Source organism: Simochromis diagramma, unplaced genomic scaffold (genome assembly GCF_900408965.1).
Source record: "Simochromis diagramma unplaced genomic scaffold, fSimDia1.1 OVJJ01000361.1, whole genome shotgun sequence".
Lineage (NCBI taxonomy): Eukaryota > Metazoa > Chordata > Actinopteri > Cichliformes > Cichlidae > Simochromis > Simochromis diagramma.
Window position 1 is genome coordinate 3,268,350 of NW_024386860.1, and position 19,707 is coordinate 3,288,056.

General features: G+C 39.8%; 3 protein-coding genes across 6 annotated transcripts in view; 2 read left to right on the top strand and 1 right to left on the bottom strand.

The window, feature by feature from the left end:
• Nucleotides 1-128: 128 nt before the first annotated feature.
• Nucleotides 129-7,367, bottom strand: slc25a40 (solute carrier family 25 member 40). Of its 3 annotated transcripts, none has more exons than XM_040029718.1 (10): nt 7,188-7,367; nt 6,916-7,016; nt 6,611-6,670; nt 5,814-5,920; nt 4,590-4,657; nt 4,147-4,271; nt 3,524-3,807; nt 3,310-3,391; nt 2,458-2,535; nt 129-1,128 (listed from the first exon to the last, which is right to left on the bottom strand). In XM_040029718.1, the coding sequence occupies exons 2-10, from the start codon at nt 7,013-7,015 to the stop codon at nt 998-1,000; spliced, it is 1,035 nt and encodes a 344-aa protein (XP_039885652.1). In that variant the 5' UTR covers nt 7,016; nt 7,188-7,367; the 3' UTR covers nt 129-997. The 3 variants fall into 3 exon arrangements, with proteins under 3 accessions (XP_039885652.1, XP_039885651.1, XP_039885653.1); XM_040029717.1 differs by having other exon boundaries at nt 6,916-7,020; XM_040029719.1 differs by having other exon boundaries at nt 6,916-7,020; nt 7,184-7,367.
• Nucleotides 7,368-7,757: 390 nt separating this feature from the next.
• On the top strand, nt 7,758-15,943 carry dbf4 (DBF4 zinc finger). The gene is made up of 13 exons (XM_040029722.1): nt 7,758-8,019; nt 8,197-8,326; nt 8,744-8,904; nt 10,114-10,314; nt 10,431-10,481; nt 10,558-10,627; nt 10,755-10,831; nt 10,937-10,982; nt 11,097-11,142; nt 11,233-11,358; nt 11,802-11,916; nt 13,961-14,079; nt 14,222-15,943. Exons 2-13 carry the CDS (start codon nt 8,266-8,268, stop codon nt 14,988-14,990), a joined length of 1,842 nt encoding a protein of 613 aa, XP_039885656.1. The 5' UTR covers nt 7,758-8,019; nt 8,197-8,265; the 3' UTR covers nt 14,991-15,943.
• A 1,874-nt stretch (nt 15,944-17,817) lies between these two features.
• The window catches only part of adam22 (ADAM metallopeptidase domain 22), a 68,628-nt gene continuing 66,738 nt past the window's right edge, over nt 17,818-19,707 (top strand). The window contains exons 1-2 of one of the 2 annotated variants that reach the window (XM_040029720.1): nt 17,818-18,337; nt 18,646-18,812. In XM_040029720.1, coding sequence (XP_039885654.1) covers nt 18,241-18,337; nt 18,646-18,812 — 264 coding nt within the window. In that variant the 5' untranslated portion in view covers nt 17,818-18,240. The remainder of the gene's footprint in view (nt 18,338-18,645; nt 18,813-19,707) is intronic. The other variant, XM_040029721.1, reaches the window with a different exon arrangement.

The window sequence follows — 19,707 nt, forward strand, 5'->3', positions numbered from 1 at the left end:
TTATTCTTTATTTGAATAAACTCCACTGAAACACCGACAACTTGATGGTGACATTTGAGTTTCTTGTCAACAGCAACAGGTGTGAGGAAAAGGTAATCGGGTATAGAAAATGACACATTTTCATATAGTACAATCTGAATAATGCTGTTTTATTTACACTCACGCTGTAGTGGCACTCTACTGTGCAAAAGCAAGGAGACGTTTTAGGGATTCTCACAACACAGAGGAGTGAAATAGAGATCTTGTGTCTCCAATTTAAGGAGTTCAGGCACAGAGCACATGATCTCAGTGAGATACATGGAAAATATATTACTAATAAAAAGTCTTTCTTTGATATACTAGCTCCTAAACACGCCTGAAATGAACAAGGTGTAGATGAAAAATATTTCTTTCCAACTTCACACAGAATCTACTGCATTCAACAAAAACAATGTAAAAATTAATATGAATAAATTCATATCGATTCTGATCATCTTTAATATTTTACAATGCAGGAAGACAGACAGTAGTTTTGTTTTTTTTAAACCCCATTTGTGCTAATGTTTTAAATTTGGCAACATTAACTTTATCATGCTAAAGATCTGCACCGCAAAATGAAGCATCTGGCTCATCCAGATAACTTTAGGAGTAACACTGTGCAACTTCTTGATTGACTTGCACTATGAAAGGAGAATATGGATTCACCTCAATGAATTAACTGCTCAGGCCCCAATAAATTTATCTAAAAAAATACCATCCTTTCCTTGATCTCATGGAGCTCGTTGTGCGGACAGTGAAAACTCTATATACAAACAGACAAGGAGTCCTAAAGCCCTGAGGTTACTTGTTCACCTTATATATACGCCTTAATTATTGTTAAAGTATAATTTAACATCATTCCAACCCCTGACTTTGCTCAATAACCTCAAGTTAAATCTAAGTGGTTTGACAGTACAACCCTCAGGTGCGGTCTAGCAGTAGCTGTCGTGGCGTGCGTCGTTCTTCCAAGGGAAATCTGTCAGGGGTTGGTCTGCAGTGGTCCATGTGTCCTCTCTTTGTTGTGTTTCCGGAAAAAGGCCTTTCCAAACTCATAACTGCTGATCATGATGGCACAGGCTGGAGCCACTTTTATCACCCTGGGGAGAAAACCTGATAGAGAAACCACAGGTATGAGAAGAGTTTATATACAGTCTAAACAGAATGTATGCACTCTTTCAGTAATAAGGTTTCATGTATCAGGACATGAAAACAATCGGGCCCTTAGCAAGTCTTAAAATAAAGGTAAATACAACCTTAAGACGAACTATAAGAGAGCATATATATGTATGTATTTAAGCCAAAGCACAGAAGCAGCGTGTGAAAAAGTAAGCACACACTTAAACTCCTAATTTCTATGGAAGCTGTAAGTAGCAGCCAAGTGCTACTAATCAAATGAAGTTTTTCAGCTGATCAGTAAGTGTGAGCACCTCTAAAAGACCAGTTGGTCTCAAGTATTCACGTGTGTTCGCACAGCGAAAAAGCTGCTTCTCTCTAAAAAGAGAGAGGAGGCAGCATGACTTGCATACATCTGAAAAAACCGCAAGACAGACGAGACCAAACTGGATATGTTTGGCTATAACGCATAATCCCACATCTGGCCAAAAATCACAAACAGCATGTCAGCACAACTGTGTCATAGGCTACGTTCACACTGCAGGCGAAAGCGCATCAAATCCGATTTTTCTGACCCTATGCGACTCATATCCGATCATGGTATGACAGTGTGAACGGCACAAATCCGATATTTTCAAATCCGATCTGGGTCACTTTTGTATGTGGTACTGAATCCGATACATATCCGATGTCTTAGAAATTGACTGCTGTTTGATGGTCATGTCGCATTAAATCCGTCTTTCCGTCACTGACACAAGACAGACGCCAATTATCAGCGCCGGAGAAGACATCGTGAACGCTTCCTGGACATCCCGTGAAACTGTTGGGAAGACAACGTTGGAGAAACGTGAACATTTTATTTGTACTGTATAATCTGCAGATTCTGACAGATTTCTACAACGAAATGGCTGAAAAAGAAAATGAAGTCAAAGTCCAGACCGCAAACTGAATGAAATGTGGTGGCGCGACCTGAACAGAGCTGTGCATAAGCAAATGTTCGTAAAGCTCATTTAATGGAAACAGCATTGTAAAGAAGAGTGGGCCAAAATGTATTTAAAGTCATACAGGAAATTATTACTTCATGTTACAGCAGCTAAAGGTGTTTCTACAAGTTACTAAACAGTAATATGGTATGTATGTAATATGCTGTTAATCTGAGGTTGTATTTACCAAATGTAAAGGTTGGCAAGAAGTGAAAAACTTTCATCATGTCCTGAAATGTGACGCTTTAGATTTGAAAGAGGGTTGCAGGTTGTTTTTACAGCGAGTGTTTGTGACTACCTCAGACTCGCCACTCACTGAGTCAAGGGTCAGTGAAGTACTTACCTGCAAACAGCCCTCTAAACCCGTTTTCTGCCACAATCCTGCACATCACATAGAAGGTGGAGGAGGCCTGACCTGGCACTGCAAACACAAGAGCACCAATTAGCAACAAACAGCATCATCCAACCAAAAACAGAGCACAAGAGATGTGGGTTTAACAATAAAAGGCAGCAGCTTTGCCTCACATATTCCATCACATCCTTACAGATGAGCTGAGAAATATCTTCATCACTATGTTCATCTGAAGATGTTACACTCTCTAAACTCCTCTGAGTTAGAATTGTTTAGGAAAATCTTATCCTACACTGTGAGTGGATATTCTGCCACCCGTCTTCATTGAGACCGTTTGATGTTTACACCGAGTGGTGCACACTGGCTTAATGGTGTTTTTATGGAGCACATGCAGGAGGGCCTGTTCCTCACTCAGCAGTCTTTAAAGGGCAAGGCTTTGAAAAGAGGAGTGGGGTCTGAAACAGGAGAGAAGGGGGTGTCTACAAACAGCTGGAGCAGCCATCACCATCATCCACAGAGGAGGAAGCACACACTTGAGGCACTTATTCGTGTTGCTTATCAGCACTGAGAAGGTTTAAGTGCTCTACAGGGCTTGACTTGAGATGCTTGTCGACTGTCACTTGAAAGTGTTGTGGCCTCTTAACAGAATGAGGAAGCCTTTTTGATGAGAAGTAAAATGTTTTAAAGCTCATTGTTGCTTTTATTTAACTGTGCAGACTTGGGTTATTTACCATGCCAACACAAATATGAACATATAGCATCAACATAACCTCCCCAAGCAGCTGCAGATGTACATTTACTATCTTCAGAAGCTTTAATTTAAAAGAAATTAAGCAGATTTACAGTTCTTTGCTTGCAGCTCTCCAAGCTCCACCTGTTTTCTTGTTTTGACGACATCAAAAGGCAAAGTTACAATAGATGCAATCTGAAAGAAATGACAAAAATGAAATAAGAAATGATACGCTGTAGTTTACTTCTGTTTTTTTTGCTATCAAATATGTTTATCTGCAGGCTGGAAGTTGAATTCTGTGGAGTTTTAGACGAAAAATTAACTTACAGATCCTGAAACAGCTCCGGATACGAAGGTGATGGTCAGCGTGGGTTCTGTGATGTTAGACAAGCCACACAGCCAGCTCTTGCCCATCTCGTAGTTGTACCAGTACATGGCCGAGAAGGGAACGTCTCGGAGAAGCGTGGGCCCCAAACCCCTCCACAGAGACAGCCAGCCCTCTTTGGCCACTGCTGAGCGGATGCACTGGGTCAGCTCCCTGTACGACTGCTTCTGAGACTGCAGTTTAGTGCGGATCAACTCCAGAGGACTGATCACTGTCACCGAACCCACTTTCACACAGAGGAGGAAGACAAAGTGGTTCATGAAGTGATATGTTAGTGAAAGTAACATACTGCTGTGGCACTTTTAATGATTGAGCCTCTTTTTTCTACTTTAATAATCACTTACAGGCCTGTAAGTTAGACTAAAAATAACACTAACATTTTCTAAATAAAATCTAACTTGTTGGATAAAATCAGGAAGTCAAGGCCACGGTGCAGAAGGTAAGGGTGGCTGGCCTTGAAACCCCCAACATTGTTAAAATGCTGATGTCTGTTATTAGGCATTATATGGCCAATATTGTCAATATATGGCAGATTTCAGTAGCAGTAGGACAGCAGTCAGCTCACCTCTAGCAGTAGCTCCTGCAAGGAGAGGAGCCATCTGAGCATATTCTCCCATCCTGACCCTCAGTGCTGCACAGAGCTGGTCGTAACATGTGAAGTAGATCACTGTCGCTGGGACTGCCATCACACTGGAGAAGGCACATAACAGAAGGTACATAAATCATGCCTTACTTATAAAATTTTCTAAGCAGGTAAAAGATAGCCACTAAAATGCATCTAAATTTAAAAACTGTGAAGAAAGTTCTGTTTAATGATGCGTAACATAATTAAATATTTGGTTACGATCATTGAAGAAACTCTGAGGTGGCTCACTATGAATAAATACCACATCAAAGGAAAACACTCCGCTGTAATCACCACTGACCCACCACAGCTCAATAACTCAGTATTAAAAGGAGGGGAGGCGCCCAATCAGGAAATAGAAAAAAAATAGACTTTACACTCACAGTGTTGGAGGCAGACCGCTCCATAATGACCTGATTCCCTCACGCCGTACTATGTTGACAAATGCATCCTGCAGAGATTCAGAGTTAGGAGTCAGTGAAGGATGAATGCTCTGTGGCACTCAGAGGTTTTGTACTACAACACCTCTACTTAATACAAGCAGGAACAGTTCTATCAGCCACTAAAGCTAAGTTTAACTTGTCAGACTGCTAACTTTAAAACATTATACAGAACAAGAAGCTCACTCTCTGCACAGCATTTACTTTTAAGGGAACATTATTGGATTTTGTATATATTAATTTTGTTTTCTGTTTCTTTTTAAAATTTACTTTAAGAAGTTTGTAGTGCAGTAAAATCCACAGATGTATAATTTGATTATGCATCCATTCTGAAAGAGCAGGTAATGGATAATAGGTACTGATTTGTAAATAACTTCAGCTTATTATCTATTACACTGCAGTATATTTCTAACTAACTGGACAGCTCATTCTCTGATAATACTTTCTTTAAAGACATAATGCCTTTTGGAGTCAACTTGAAAGAAAGACAGATGTGAAATGTAAAAGTGAGGTCGGAGGTCAAATGTGCCATAATATTTAGATGACATCTATAATGTGATATTTAGAACATGTACAATTTCTTAATTTTGCCAATAAAAACAAAAGCAGCAGAATTTAAAGCACAGTTTTACAGATAAATGACATTTTATGAAGATTAGACCTTATTTGATCTTGAGGAAAAGTTCATAGGTCCAAAGTAACCTGATATGTAAAATCTCCATCCCCAAAGCTCCCAAACAAAGGCAGTAGGAAACATAGTGGTAAATAGCTCTATAAAGCATTCTTCTCAATCTGCTGACCTTGAGTAGAGGTCAAAGGACAAATGTGACATTACATTTAAAATCTTTATACAAATAATATAATATTTATATTATATGTTCCCACTATATACCACACTTGTCACAGATTCTATGTTATAAGGCTTTTTGTCAATTTTCGACCATTAAATTGTTAAGTTGACCTTGAAGACCAAGGTCAACTTAACAAAGCAAGGCTTAATGAAGCAAGGCTTAATGAAGAAAGGCTTAATGAAGCAAGACTTAATGAAGCAAGGCTTAATGAAGCAAGGCTACCGTGTTTACAGACAGAACGACACACAAACGATACTAAAAAACATGGCGGAAGGTAATTATAGTGGTAAACTGTAATGTGGATGTAAAATTTTACCAGCGTGCCACTAAAGTGACCTGGAGCTTTGTACCAGGCCTTGGAATTCCCATTTTCACATATACATATGTGGTCCATAAGTCCATTGCAGTAGACAAAGCATTTGCCTGAAAAATATTAACATTAACATTTAATACAGTGACATCAAACGCAGGCCGGCTGGATGTTCAGGTCAGCAAAATGCGAACATTTCGGTGAAGTTGTTACTGGCTAAACCAATTATTGAGTAAAATTCACTGCTGTTTCTAGTGTGGTAATTTGAAGCTAGCAGTACAACAAGGGTATGAAAATGTATGGAAATATAAAAGCAGTTTTGGAGCTTTGGATGTTTCATTGCAGGTATTAAACTCATCCACCTTCACTGTTACACCGTCTCCCTTCCATTCACACACATGTATTCTGACTGTCCTGCCTCCACCTCTCAGGCTCTCTTCTAGCTGCTTCCTAATCCCACTCCTGATTCATATAGGTTATAAAGTTTATAAAGTGACAATTTATACTGCCCCTTAACTAAAATTAGTTTGACTCTCCTGGTTTAGTATATAATGGAGCCACAATAAACATAAAGACAGATCAAATGCTAAAACACAGGGACAAATGACCCTTTTTAAGGGCCTCACATGGTTTCTACCTCTGTAATATCTCCAAAAAGTCTGCTATGGAAATAAGTTGATCTTTATTATTACTTTAATAATGCTTGTTTTTGCATGCGCAGTATCACGGTCTGATATATGTAACATAATTTAAAAAAACGAAACAAAAATACAGTCAGTCAACACAGTGTAAATTTATTTCACCTTTGGGAAAGGGATTTTTCTGTGCTTGTAGCCTGATCTTCACAACATCCAGAGGTGTAACTGTAAAAAAAAAAAAAGCAACTCAACATGATTGCCTGTGTTCAGGATGTTTGTCACAATTTTCATTTAATCAGAGAACAAACAAACAAAGCAGCAGTTCAGGAAACTTCTCCAAACCTCCGATTGATCAAAATAATTTTATAACACAATAACAAGTTGTACCTCATAAACCACCAGCTGAGTGTTAGTTAATAAACAAAGGCATGCTTATTGTAATGTAATAAGCTGAAGTGTAGGTGCCTCACCAAACAGCGACGTAAGGATGGCACCGGAGCAGGACGCCACCATCTGTTGGAGGGGAGTAATGGCGCCGGTGGCGGGAGGAGCAGGACTTTCATTATTCATCCTGTCTTCATAGAAAACAAACAAACAGACAAACATTTGATTGCTTTTAATACGGCTCCTATTTAATATTCACACAATAAATCATGACAAGGCTACGATCCCTAAAAAAATTACATGACAGGTCTCTGGCTAACTTTAGCACGCTAACTAGCACAGTTAACTCCTTACCTACCTACTAAAGTCAGTCAGAATCAGCGACGTCTTTCGTGAACACGCACATTCCTCTCGGGGTTTAAACTATCCTCCTACTACGCCAGTTCCTGCTGTCCTAAAGTCTTTGAAAGCATAAACACGTGTGAAATTGCAGCAGGGTAGTTCCTGACGCAAACAGCGCGTGATGACATAATTTAATTTCCAGCTGAGCACATTCCTTGACTTTAATAATTGTATTTATTTTTGTAACGTCAGATAAAATGACACTAAACGTGCATGTATACTACATTAAAGTTATTGTAAATGATAAAATGTACTGATATAATTGTCTTCGTATAATTTACTTTAGTTTGATAATAGTGGGGAAACGCCACATCCAAACATCAAGAATATGTTTACGTATTTTTTTGCGTTGCCAGGTTTGGAGAGCATTCCGTTTCACATCAACACCTCTGTTTTTGAAACTGTCGATAATTGGACGGCTGTAACGTTCATAAAAGACAAGTCTTCAGATAAATAATATTACATTTGTTCAATTTAAAAACTAACTCAATAACATAGCGCCTTTTAACGTGGAAATGGTTACGAAGTTGGAAAGCGTCAAACATGGCAACATACACCGTCTCGGACACCGGATTTAAAGCGGGAAAGGGACGTTAAGCAAATGGCATTGTTAAAGTTTATTATTTCTGGATGAGGAGCTGTAAAACCGTATAACCGTGGATATCCTGTGAGAAACAAATCTGCCGACAGAAGTTTAGGGACGTTTTTCGACATTTACTTGCATAAAAATGTGAGCAAAGAGGCTAATCGGCGAAGCTGTGCGTCCGCTGTGGAGGGAGGCTGTGAACGTACGTTAAGTTTACATTTAAGACCATTAAAATTGATTAACATGGGGACAGCGATCACTCTGCTTCAGCTAACGTTAATGTTACATTTTGTTTACGCATTACTGTGTAATAGATGATTGTTTCCTTGCATTTTACGTCCAATTTTTCAAATATGCGTTTTCTTTTGTTTACACACAGAGGACTGACGAGGCCTTTGTGGAGTATGTTAACTCAAGACGAGGGGAGAAGAAAAGCAGCCTTTTCTCGATGAACGAGAATAAAATGAAGACAAAACGCAGTCAGAGGCTTCCGGGACCCAGCTGGCAAGGTACCTGTAGCGTTTATTTCCGTGTTTTGCATTTAAAATTTAAAACGTAGATTTAACCAAACTAGCGAACAGCTAACACCGTAACGTACGAATGTAACGCTAATGGATCTTTTGCGAAGTTATTTGATTGTTACTTTTCTTAAAAATAAGCTCTTTTGAACCAGATTGACTTGAATGTTAAAACAGTTGATATAGGTTCGTTTATTTACTTAGCTGCTAATTCAAGTAAGGATAAACTTGATATAAAACGTGCTTTAAGCGTCAAGTTTGTCATGGGAGATCCTAATCCAATCTCTCTTTTTGTTTATGTTTAATCAGTGTCTGGGAAACTCGCTGCAAAACTCACTTGTCTGATAAAAATCACTTGTGAAATGGTTTAACATTTAAGTCTTTCTCTTGTGCTATAATGTTATTCAGGAAAAGGTGGACATACTAGTGACAAGGTGAAGCTGAGTCAGGCGAAACGTACATCAGTTCCCACACAAGTCAAGCCTTTTGCTGGAAAAGTGTTTTACCTGGACCTGCCATCAAACAGAGTTGCAGAAACTTTGGAGAGTGACATCAAACTGCTTGGAGGGGTGAGACATTATTTGGTTACATTCACTGGCTCAAACTTGCATTTTGTCACACTGCTTTTGTGCTAGCTTAACATATGAACTGTGAAGCTGCGTATACACACCAGCCACTCTGTTGGGTACACCTATTTGTTCATGCAAATATCTAATCAGACAGGCTGGTCTGAGTATTTCAGAAACTGCTGATCTAACGGGATTTTCCCACACAAGCAGAAAATATCCAGTGAGCAGCAGGTCTCTGGGCAAAAATGTTTCCTTCATGTCAGAGGAGAGTGGCCAGACTGCTCCAAGCTGCTATCAGTAACAGTAACTCAAATAGCCACAAACAAACAATGTACATCACATCAAACCTTGAAACAGGTGGGCTATGGAAACAAAAGACCACACTGGGTGATGCCCCTGTCACAAAAAAGAGCATCACATGCCTACAATTAAAGCTACAATTCACACAGCATTACTTAAATTGGATGACAGTAGACTGGAAAAAGAAGCCTGGTCTGATGAGTCTTGATTTATGTTCTAACATTTGGATGGTAAGCTCATTTAGAAAAAAAAAAACAACAAGAAAGAATTGCCCCATCCTGCCTTGTGTCAGTGGTTAGGTTGCTGTTGGTGGTGTAAGGATAGGGGGTATTTTCTTGGCTCACGTTGGGACCAGAGTCTTCTTGCTGACCATGTCCATCTCTTTATGTCCACATTGTACCCATCTTCTGCTTTCAGCAGGGTAAAATGGCTAGTCACAAAGCTCAGTTCATCTACATTTGATTTCTTGAACATGACAGTGAGTTCACTGTACTCAAATGTGCTCCACAGTCACCAAAATCTCAATCCAATAAACCACCTTTTTGACATGATGGAAAAAGGTTTTTCATCACGGATGTGATGCTGATAAATCTGAAGCAACTGTGTGATGCCTTCATGTCAGTATTGACCTGTTTGCAGGAGTTTGTTGAATTAATGTAATGAAAAATTAAAGCCTGAGGTCCAACCAAATACTCCAGTACTTACTGGAGAAATAAGTCAAAACTGAATACATTTCACTCAGAAGTAGTATGACTAGAAAATGCTAGTAAGGTTACAAACATGACCAGACATTGAGTAATATTTTTCTTTTAAAGGCTCTGGGACATGTTTACTCTGTAAATTGAATAGACAAATAATTATTCTTGAGTTTTTCTCAAAACATTTTATATTCTTTATCTTTTTGCTCAGACTGTGGAGAAGTTCTTCAGTAAGGACATCAAGTATCTGGTATCTAACAAGCGGGAGGCTAAATATGTGAACTGCCTCAGACAGGACTCTCCTGTTCCTAGCCCAGACTCTGGACCGAGTTCGCCGTATCCTTGCTCAAACCCACACCGGCCTGGCAGCCATGGCGACATCAAGAGCAGATCTCAAGGACAAACCGACACGGTGAGTTCACCATGATGTGTCTGTTTTACCGGGATTGATCTCACTTCTTCTCTGAACCTGTAGATCATTTTTCTAGTTATTGATATACTTTTGCATTATCTGTTGTTGTTTTGCAGTTTGTTACAAGCCGAGGGAAGTTTCTGGTGGAGAGAGTAGTGAAAGAGCAGGTTTGTTTTGTCAGCATGAATGATACTTACTGAGGGCTCTTAATTGCTCTGCTAATACACACTTGTTTGTTTTTAGGAAAGGATTCAAGTAAACAAGATCCTGTCAAACGCCCTGGAGTGGGGTGTGAAAATCCTATATGTAGATGGTATGTTTTGTGTGTGTGTGTGTGTGGTATCTGTTTTAGTTGAAGTAATTTTTCTTCTTTGTATGAAATTAAGTTCATTCTGCTTTGACATCTGTGACTTTTCTAAATGTATTTGTGCCAATTCCAGATTTAATGGCATATGTTCATAAGAAAAAAAAGATCATCAAAAGCTCAGTTCCTGCAGCCACTGCGACCAAATTATGTGTAAGTTGAGAATTTCCAGTGTATACTAGGAAAAATAGTCCAACTTAATATAAAGTTATTTGTTTAACATTGGAAGTGTTCACTTTTTTCTGTCGTTTCTAACAGGACAAAGCTGATTCTGCAGCAAAGCAAGGTCTAGAGAAATGCAAAGGTAGACCCCACCCAGACAAATTACTGAGCTTTGCTGGTATATTTTAGTCGACCTCTTCAGGCTGGTATTCTTCTTCTTGCTTTGCTAATAAACAATCTATGTTTTGTATTCCAGGCGGGCGGATTGGTAAACCTTTCATCAAGGTTGAGGATTCAAGTAGGTAAGAAGTCAGTCAGAAGAATCCAGCATCCACCTGCTGTCATGAAATTGTTCCTGTGATTTTTAAAATGGTTTCCTTCTCTTTTGTCAGGCACTACCGTCCAATCTACCTCACAATGTCAAACATGCCTGAGTTCAACCTGAAAACCACTGCTCCCTGTAGTCCGTTCTGTCCTGAGGAGAAGGATCCTCCTGCAAACAAACAGCGGGGACAAAGGTATGTCCCCTTTCTTTTTAAAAAAATCTCTCGCCACTTTAACCCCACCAATTTTATACCGAGTGCTGCTTAAACATTTTAAATATGCTATGGAGTGCAGTCACAGTTTCCCCATGTGTCTTATGTAAATTGATCAAAAACCAATATCAGGTCATCATGGGCATGAATGTCATGGCAAGTCTGGTATTTTAATCATTTGACCGTGAAAATTATCAAGGAAATCCTTAAAAGCCTGAAAATACCATGACAACCATGCCCATGATAGGTGTAAGGCTATCTCTGATCATAGCTGTGGGTCTGAAAAGTTCTGAACCATGCAATTGTAAATGGTACTGCTGGAGATACTCAAGAGGTCTTAAATGAACTCATGAAGAGTTTATCAAAATACTAACTTTTTTTTCATTTGCTTCATTTGCTAATCCTCTGGGCTACTCTGGAAACAGAGGTGTGAAAGCCTCAGTCAGTGAGGAGAGAGCTCAAGGACGAAAGAAGAACAGAGAAAAGAAACGAGGCGGCTACTGCGAGTGCTGTATGATCAAATACAACCAGCTTACGATGGTAAGTTTGCAAAACTGTCACACGGCACAGTGCACACAAACTGTTTTTACAATCCTGCTATTTCTAAATGTGAGAACTTCCACACAAGCACTTATTTTGAAAGTCTTTGTGCAGATGCTAAGAGATAAATAATCCCTGGTGAATGATCTGGTATGAGGGGGTATGATTTCGGTTTGGTTAACATCCACGAATTTTCATTTAAACCTGTTTTTGGAAACAAAATGGAGAATCTTTGACTGAAAAATGGCAAAATCCGTTTTAAATGCTAAACAAGGTGGTTAGCACTGTTGCCTCACACCAAGACGGTCCTGATTCAATTCCACCATCAGGCCGGGGTCTTTCTGTGTGGAGTTTGCATGTTCTCCCCGTGTTTGTGTGGGTTCTCTCCGGGTACTCCTGATTCCTGACTAAAATGTGTCATCGTTTTCGAAAAGGCTCCAGGTTCGCTGTCCACACTGCGACGCAAAAACGGCGTTTTCAAATGTATCTGCTTTGGAGAGCGTTTTCAAAACGCTTCGTTTTCCTTGACCAAAAATGCCATTTTAGTGTAGACGGATGGCCAAAACGGAGAGAAAAAGATGCGTTATCAAATGAAAACATATTAGTGTGGACATGGCCTTTGTGGGGATAGGTTAACTGGTAACTCTAAATTATCCTTGTTTGATTACACTTATCAGTCAAAAAAGTCACACTCTTAATATTTTGATGGACTGCCTTTAACTTTCATGACAATGTGCAATCCTTTGATAAGCTCATCCAATATCTCGGATCAAGAGAAAAACATTTTTGTTTTGTTTTTCTAATTATCATTACTTTTACTAGGATCTTTTAAAGTCATTTGTCTGGAACAGGGTAAATCTGGTTATAAGACCTTTTTTTTTTTTTTTTTTTTTTAATTGCTTTAATATTTATGCTCCTTTTGCAAACTGTAGAGCTTTTCAGGATGACCTCAATGATAAATGGTTGTTTTAAAGCTATACAGCTGTTTAGTCTCAATCCCTTGCGTTCTCTTTGCACTCTATGTGTGCAAATGCTCTTACTTACATTATAAAATACAGATTTTTTTTTTTTTTAAATCTTTTTTTAATGATTTGATTTCACCAAATCTTTAAGTGATCTCAGGATTATTCAAGATTTATTTATTTTTTTGGTGACCACTTTGTCAGACAGTTATTCACCCAGTTTCAGTAGTTTCAGCATCCTCCTTAGTTGTTTGCTTAGCTTCATGCAGGCTAATGTGTGGGTGTAATCAGAATTACACCCACACATTAGCTACAAGTGCTACAAAGCACTGTTTTACTTATTGTGAGAACTGAAAAGTAAGAATTTCATTTTTCTGTGTAACCATTTGTAATATCTTCTCCACTTTGATGGGCTGTGTCTTCTGACTTTAGCTGTTTTAAGAGGTTACCAGAACATTAGTTAAGGTTAAATGTTTTAATTGCTGCAGTAATTATCTGATAGAAGGCTCTTTATTTGCTTAGCTAGCAGATGTGTGGTACATTTCTTTGTTGGCATTTCCTAACATCATGTAACATAATATGAAACTAACTGATAAACTTGAAAACATTATTAAGTTTTTGTTTTGGGTGATAGATGTAGTGTATATGGAAAAAAGCAGATTTACAACTTTAGATCTGTTACTTTGATCACATTAATACAGATTATCTGGTCCAGAATGAACCACTTTCACTCCAGTTAAGCACAGTATCGCTTGCAGACATTGATAGAAATGTATTAATGATAAATTGTGTCAAATAAAGTATTTAACTGAGAAGGAAACTAACCAAACCTGTATGTTCGTATATCTGTTTCAAGTCCCTCATCAGTGTTCTCTGGTGTTTAACACAATCATGGAAAAACTGCTTTTTGGCTGCTTTGCTCTAATAGGCTGCTCAGTAAATTGCTTTTATTCACTGTGAACAGTTATGTGGCAGGAGCTTCAAATGCCTCTTTTTGTATGTAGGTGTTTGTGCCGTAGAGGCTCACTGGCCTTGGATGGACCGCGGTAATTCTCCATTATTTAACTGTCTTTTTTGTTCAGCATCTGCAGAGTGAGAGTCACAGGGCTTTCTCTAAGAGTGATGAGTACTTGCTGGTGGACAGATTGATTTCAACCTTGAACCACAACTTCATGCACGTTAAAGGAGCTAAACTCAAAAGGTAATTTTTTTGGGGGGGGGGTTTAGCAAAATTTGTCAAAAAACAAAACCCCATTTAAATCTCTTGTAAATTGTTTTTCCTTAATATTTTTATCCCACGTAGCTAATTAAAGGTGTTTTGTTTTTTCTTTGATTCCCATTAGACCAAAGTGCAGTGTTTCCTGTGTTCTGATTGCTCCTGGACCATGTAGAAAACCTGAACTAAGGTACAAGGGAGATCCTTCAGAGACTGTTCAAGAAGAGGAGCCGTGGACAGTTGATGTGAACGAAGAATTAAATTCCAGACAGGATATAAAAATCGCGTCCGTGCCTGCCTCTGCTGAATTGATTGACAGAGAGGGCGACCAGAGAAGCTGCTACACTTACTCAGACAGATCCAGGCACAAGTTGCTTGAACGTAAACGGGTGTGCAGACAGAATTCACACACTGCCCGCACCCAAAAATCTAATCGGCCTCAAAGTCCTCAGTTTGAGTCAGAAGAAGCCCCATCAAGAGGTGAATTTCTTCCCTCTTTGCCCACCAGAGATTGCCAGGATGACCTGCTGGACCAGATGCCTCATGAGGACATAAACAGCTCAACTTTGCGCGTTGATAATATGAACATACAGAATAATTTGGCCTCAAAAAGCCTCAGTTTTTTTGAAAATGAACAAGAGTCTGATAAGAAAGTGACTGGAAAAAATGACTCTGGAAAGAAAGAAGGATGCCTTCCTACAGAAAGCTGCTCTCCAGTCCAGAAAATTCAGAGGAGGATAAAAGTTTACAAGCACAAAAGACGAAAATTGAACACAAACGTCGAACATGTAGAGCCTTGTGATGTTTCTGATAACTCTTTATTGAAGCTCTGGAAGCTTTTCCAGTCCAGTGATGACATGGATGTGGAGTTTCACGGCTTTGAGGACTACAAATAGACAAGCTAAAGGGATTAGCTTGAATTCCTGTGTCCTGGACTACACAGGCTGTTAGATTTAAGATGTTAATAGAAGGTCCTGGCTTTTGTGTTTGATAAGAAATGCATCAGCTCTCCTCCTTCAATCAGATGATGGTGATTTTTAACATTTTGTTTACAGAGTAGTATATATTGTAAAACTTAGTGGCCCTAGTAATATTGTTATTGTTATTTCTAACCATATAGCCCTAATCCCCCCTCCCCCATAGAGCCTCTCTCTATGAAATCATATGGAGCTAAGAATGGGGGAAAAACAGTCTGAAGCCTAAACTTTTTGCCCATTGACATTATGTTCATATACAGTGACATCTTTATATGAAGCTTTGGCCGTCCTAAAACAAACTAAATAAGGGAAAACACAAAAGAGTCCCTTTTTAAAAGGGACAGCAACTGCAAGTCAGTATTTTACATACTTGAACCTGTAAAAAGTACATGAAATCAGTCAAAACATTTCTTTGACCAGAGTAATCTGCTGAGTACATGAAATGTAGTGCCAGCTTAACGTTAGCTCCAAGTCCCTTTTGCTCAGTCTACATCTAACTTGACTTTAAGACAGTGCGTGGTTGTGTGGCTCTCCTGTGAACGGGCATGTGTTTAATAAAGGAAGTGAGCAACGCTCTTGAAATGGTCGTCTTCTGTGAAAGAATATTGTGAATACATTTCAGTATTTTGACACTGATGGGATACGGTAATGTCAGAGCAGCTATGTTTTGTTTTATTGCCATTTGGAAAAAAAAAAATCTATGAAAAATTGGTGCAAGAATTTTTATTTTACATGATTTTCTTTCCATGAATGCTGACTGTAGAATTTAAAGAGCATCTTATGGATAAAAGGCAGCTTCAGTCATGACAATTATCTTTAATCCTTTCAGACACGAGGATGTGTAATTCAAATAAATGCCTGTTGTACTGGGAGCGTCTCTTTCTGTGTGTTGTAATGTGAATGACCTGCAGGTTGTCTGCGTGGTATTTGGCGTTATGTGTGACATTTTAAAAATTCTTCCTAAGTGCACTTTTTATGACCCCGCCATGCTTTTTTTTCTTTTTTCTTTCTTCCTCCCTCTCCTCCTGATGCATTAGCTCAGCGTCTTCCTTTTCCCTGCATTTAGTGCATTAGCATAGTGCCCTTGTTCTCCCTCACCACTCTCAAATGGATGTGCTGGGTCAAATGGGAGTCTGCGCCACTGGCATTAAGAAAATGAGCATCGATGTGTTCTGAGGTACAAGCACAGTGATATTGGCGACTGCTGAATCCTGACATGGCCATCTTTCATGCTGGTTGCATCCTGTTAGCACTGTGTTTTATCATCATACTTAACAAACCATCATTTCTGACCAATATGGCTTACATGCATACCTGTATAAATATTGGCTAATAATGGAATACAGCATATATTATATATAAGGAAATTTAAAGAGTTTCACAAATGTATAGTTTGTCCATTAGAGGGCAGTAAAAATTTGATTTTTCGAGTGTGTAAGGCCCTACTGAGCACATATTGAATATTTCTTGCTGCTGTTTACTAAATTTAAAAATTAGGACTTTTTCTGCTTTTACTGGACTGGTGCCATGTTTGGGATAATTGTCATGCTAAAAAAATAAGCTGTTGTCAATCAGATGCTTTCCAGATGGTACTGCATGGTGGATCAAAATGTGATGGTACTTTTCTGTTTTCAAAGATTCATCAAATGTGATAAAATCCCCCAAACCACACTCTGAAATTCGGCCCCACACCATGACTGAGCCTCCACCATGTTTCACAGATGGCTGTAGGCACTCACTGTCGTACTTTTCTCCTGACCTCTTCTGAACAGCCAGAAATTTTGACTTTGAATTCATGACTACACAACATCTGTTACCACTGATTTTCAGTCCAGGTCTTGTGTAATTTGTCATACATCAGCCTTTTTCACCTGTTTTCCTTCCTTGAGAATGGCTTCTTGACTGACAGCCACCCTTCCACTGAGGCCATTTCTAATGAGGCTTCAGATAACAGTAGATCAACTATAGGTACAGATCCATCTCTCAGGTCCTGTGTCAGGTATTTGAATTATTTCTTTCTATTTCTTAAGAACATGGGTTTCAGATACTGTTCACTTGTTGTAGATTTAGCTTTCTGGGTTTTTATTTTTTAGGCCTGGTACTTTTATATCTACTTGTTACTATATTACCAAGACAGCCAATAGCCTTTTGGCAGTCATGTTGTTGGTGCAAAAATATAATTTTATTCCTGTCAAACTATTATCTTTGATATTTTTCATAGATTCGACTAAGCAAATGGAAACAAGTGTATCTTTGGCAGTAGTCTACAGGTATGTAAGTGAGAGGATAAACCACGCACACTAAAAGGCCGCTGTGGTGTGATGGGTTTGTCACTGATCCTGGCTCATGCAGTAACTTCAGTTTTTGAATGTGGAGTTATCAAGTGTAGGTAAATATTTATAGGTTGTTTTGAATGAGCACAAATAAATGTGGAAGCGAGTGTGTTCCTATGCCTACTGTACATTAACCGACTTTGGGATCTCCAAATTTACCCGATCAACTCATTTCTGAAGGAAGGTGAAGAAGCAACATCAACAAATAAGAAAATATCACTTGACTAGAGAGACAAAATGGTCATTTACTCTAAATTGCACAATTTTATCTAATTGTCTTGTTTTTTTTTTCCTGGGTAGGGGTGGAGGATGCCTTTTTTGGAGGCCTGGCAGATGATGGAGTGAGTCATTATGATAACAACAGGCAAGACTGGGCAGGAATGGCGCTTCTGCAGCGATTTAACATGGAGGAGCTTTTATGTCGTCCCAGATAGGTCCAGTCGGCGGAAGGCCGAGCCCACATTTTCTCCTCATCCAACCTCCGCTCATATTTATGCATTAGGCGTCTCTGCAGTGAGCCACCGAACACTGATGTGTTTTAAGGAGGTGTCCCTAGATCTCCCTCCCATCCTCCCTCCCTCTCTGTTTCTCTCTCTCTCTCTCGCCTCCAGCATTCTCCGCGCTGCTGATCCGCGGGGTTTCGGTGCGCTCAAACGCGCTCGGCGTTCAGACTCCTAAGCACCCCCGATGGCCCCCCATCAGCGACACTGCACTAACCAGACGACCAGCCCCGGCTTCAGGCTCCCTTAGCGAAGGCAGGACCCCGAGAGTCCTCTCCTGGAATACCGCATTGTTTATAATTTCCAGCCACACAAAAAGAGAGAGAGACGGAGGAGATGGTGCTGATGATGCGCCCGCGATGGTGGATTTCCCTTTTGTGCGTCTGTGAATTGATGCACGTCGGTCACCAGAGCAGCCCTAACGCCGGAGATGGTAACTGATGCTATTTTGGATGATGCATGAATTGTTATTGCGCAGCCAAAGCGTTAAATCACTATCAAAGGGCCTGTGTTTATTTGTTAATCAACGCCTCGTCTGCTTCATGCTTCCTGCATTTAAAAACATGCACGCAACCCACAGCTGTTCCACTGTGTGAAAAGGAAATGAAAACCATCGACATTTTAATCATAACTGTTTGTGATCCGCGCGTTTCTATCACTGCTGATCTCCGCGCGGAGGAACGGGGCGCGTAATGAAGTCGGTGTTGTCCCCTTTCTCTCTATCTCTCTCTCTCTGTGCAGGAGACGCCTTGTCGAGTTTGAAGGCTCTTCGTGATGCGGGTAGGTTTGTCGGGAAGGAGGACACGGTGCCTCTCCGCCTGCTCTACAGCAGGCACAACCACAGCCAGATCACACAGGACGAGCTCAGCACCAGGATTAAAGCCAGCGCCAGCTCCGACTCCACGCAGGTACACAAGGTGCTTTCGTGTTGTGAGGGTGGAGTGTGCGATTGTGGAAAGATGCCTCTGTGTTTACAGTTGTCTATTTTATCCATTCAACCCCTCCCTACGTGTCCTCACGGTTGGGGGGGAGATCATTATTTAGCAAGCAGGGATACAAAAAAAGGCCGCTGACAACATTTTGACACGAGCAGGTCACACTAATTACACAGCCTGGAGGTGCTATATGGGTCATAAGCAAAAGAAGAAAAAATCCCACCGCAACCTACACCCATAAAATGCTTTAAAATACTAAGATTAGTGATAGGACCTCTGAGTTCATTTATCCCCACTCAAAATGATCGACTATATGTCACCTGGTCAAACCGGATAATTAATATTTTAGCTTGCATCTCGTCCGTCCAGCTGGGTTGTTGTCTCAGCAGCTGTCTCCACCTCAAAAACGCTGCCTAATGTCCCACTAGGCAGCATTTTTCACCTTACACATGAAAACGAATCACCAGAAGCTTTCTTATTGAGCCTATGATCAGCAAACTTTGGCTTGTCACATGTATACCAGCGTCAGCATGTACTGCGAGCTGGGCGATCACTGTTGACTTAGTCTTAGAAGCGCTCTGGCCTGTCTTTTGGGTCATTTAGAAATAGGGTTGGGTTGTTTCTTTTGTCCACTAGAGGGCATTAAACTCTATTGTCAGCAAATAAAACGGGCGGTTCAGTATTTTGTATAATAATACTGTGATAATAACTACTTTAAGGACTCATTATTTTTTTAAATGGAGCTGTTGTTTATTCATAGTTATGAAAAATTGATATATGTTGCTGATGTTAGCTGATCTTTTGGGTATGGCGCGCTGAATATTTTAATATTTACTCTACAGTTCTGAAAAAGGATTGGTCTCTAAAA

What these genes read in the sequence shown, in the direction of transcription:
- slc25a40 (XM_040029718.1), bottom strand. Translation starts at nt 7,015, where the DNA reads ATGAATAATGAAAGTCCTGCTCCTCCCGCCACCGGCGCCATTACTCCC. An exon ending in CATCCTTACGTCGCTGTTTG is followed by an intron (nt 6,671 to 6,915) that starts GTGAGGCACCTA and finishes TTTTTTTTACAG; the next exon opens with TTACACCTCTGGATGTTGTG. An exon ending in GAAAAATCCCTTTCCCAAAG is followed by an intron (nt 5,921 to 6,610) that starts GTGAAATAAATT and finishes AATATTTTTCAG; the next exon opens with GCAAATGCTTTGTCTACTGC.
- dbf4 (XM_040029722.1), top strand. Translation starts at nt 8,266, where the DNA reads ATGAACGAGAATAAAATGAAGACAAAACGCAGTCAGAGGCTTCCGGGA. An exon ending in ACATCAAACTGCTTGGAGGG is followed by an intron (nt 8,905 to 10,113) that starts GTGAGACATTAT and finishes CTTTTTGCTCAG; the next exon opens with ACTGTGGAGAAGTTCTTCAG. An exon ending in CCACTGCGACCAAATTATGT is followed by an intron (nt 10,832 to 10,936) that starts GTAAGTTGAGAA and finishes CGTTTCTAACAG; the next exon opens with GACAAAGCTGATTCTGCAGC.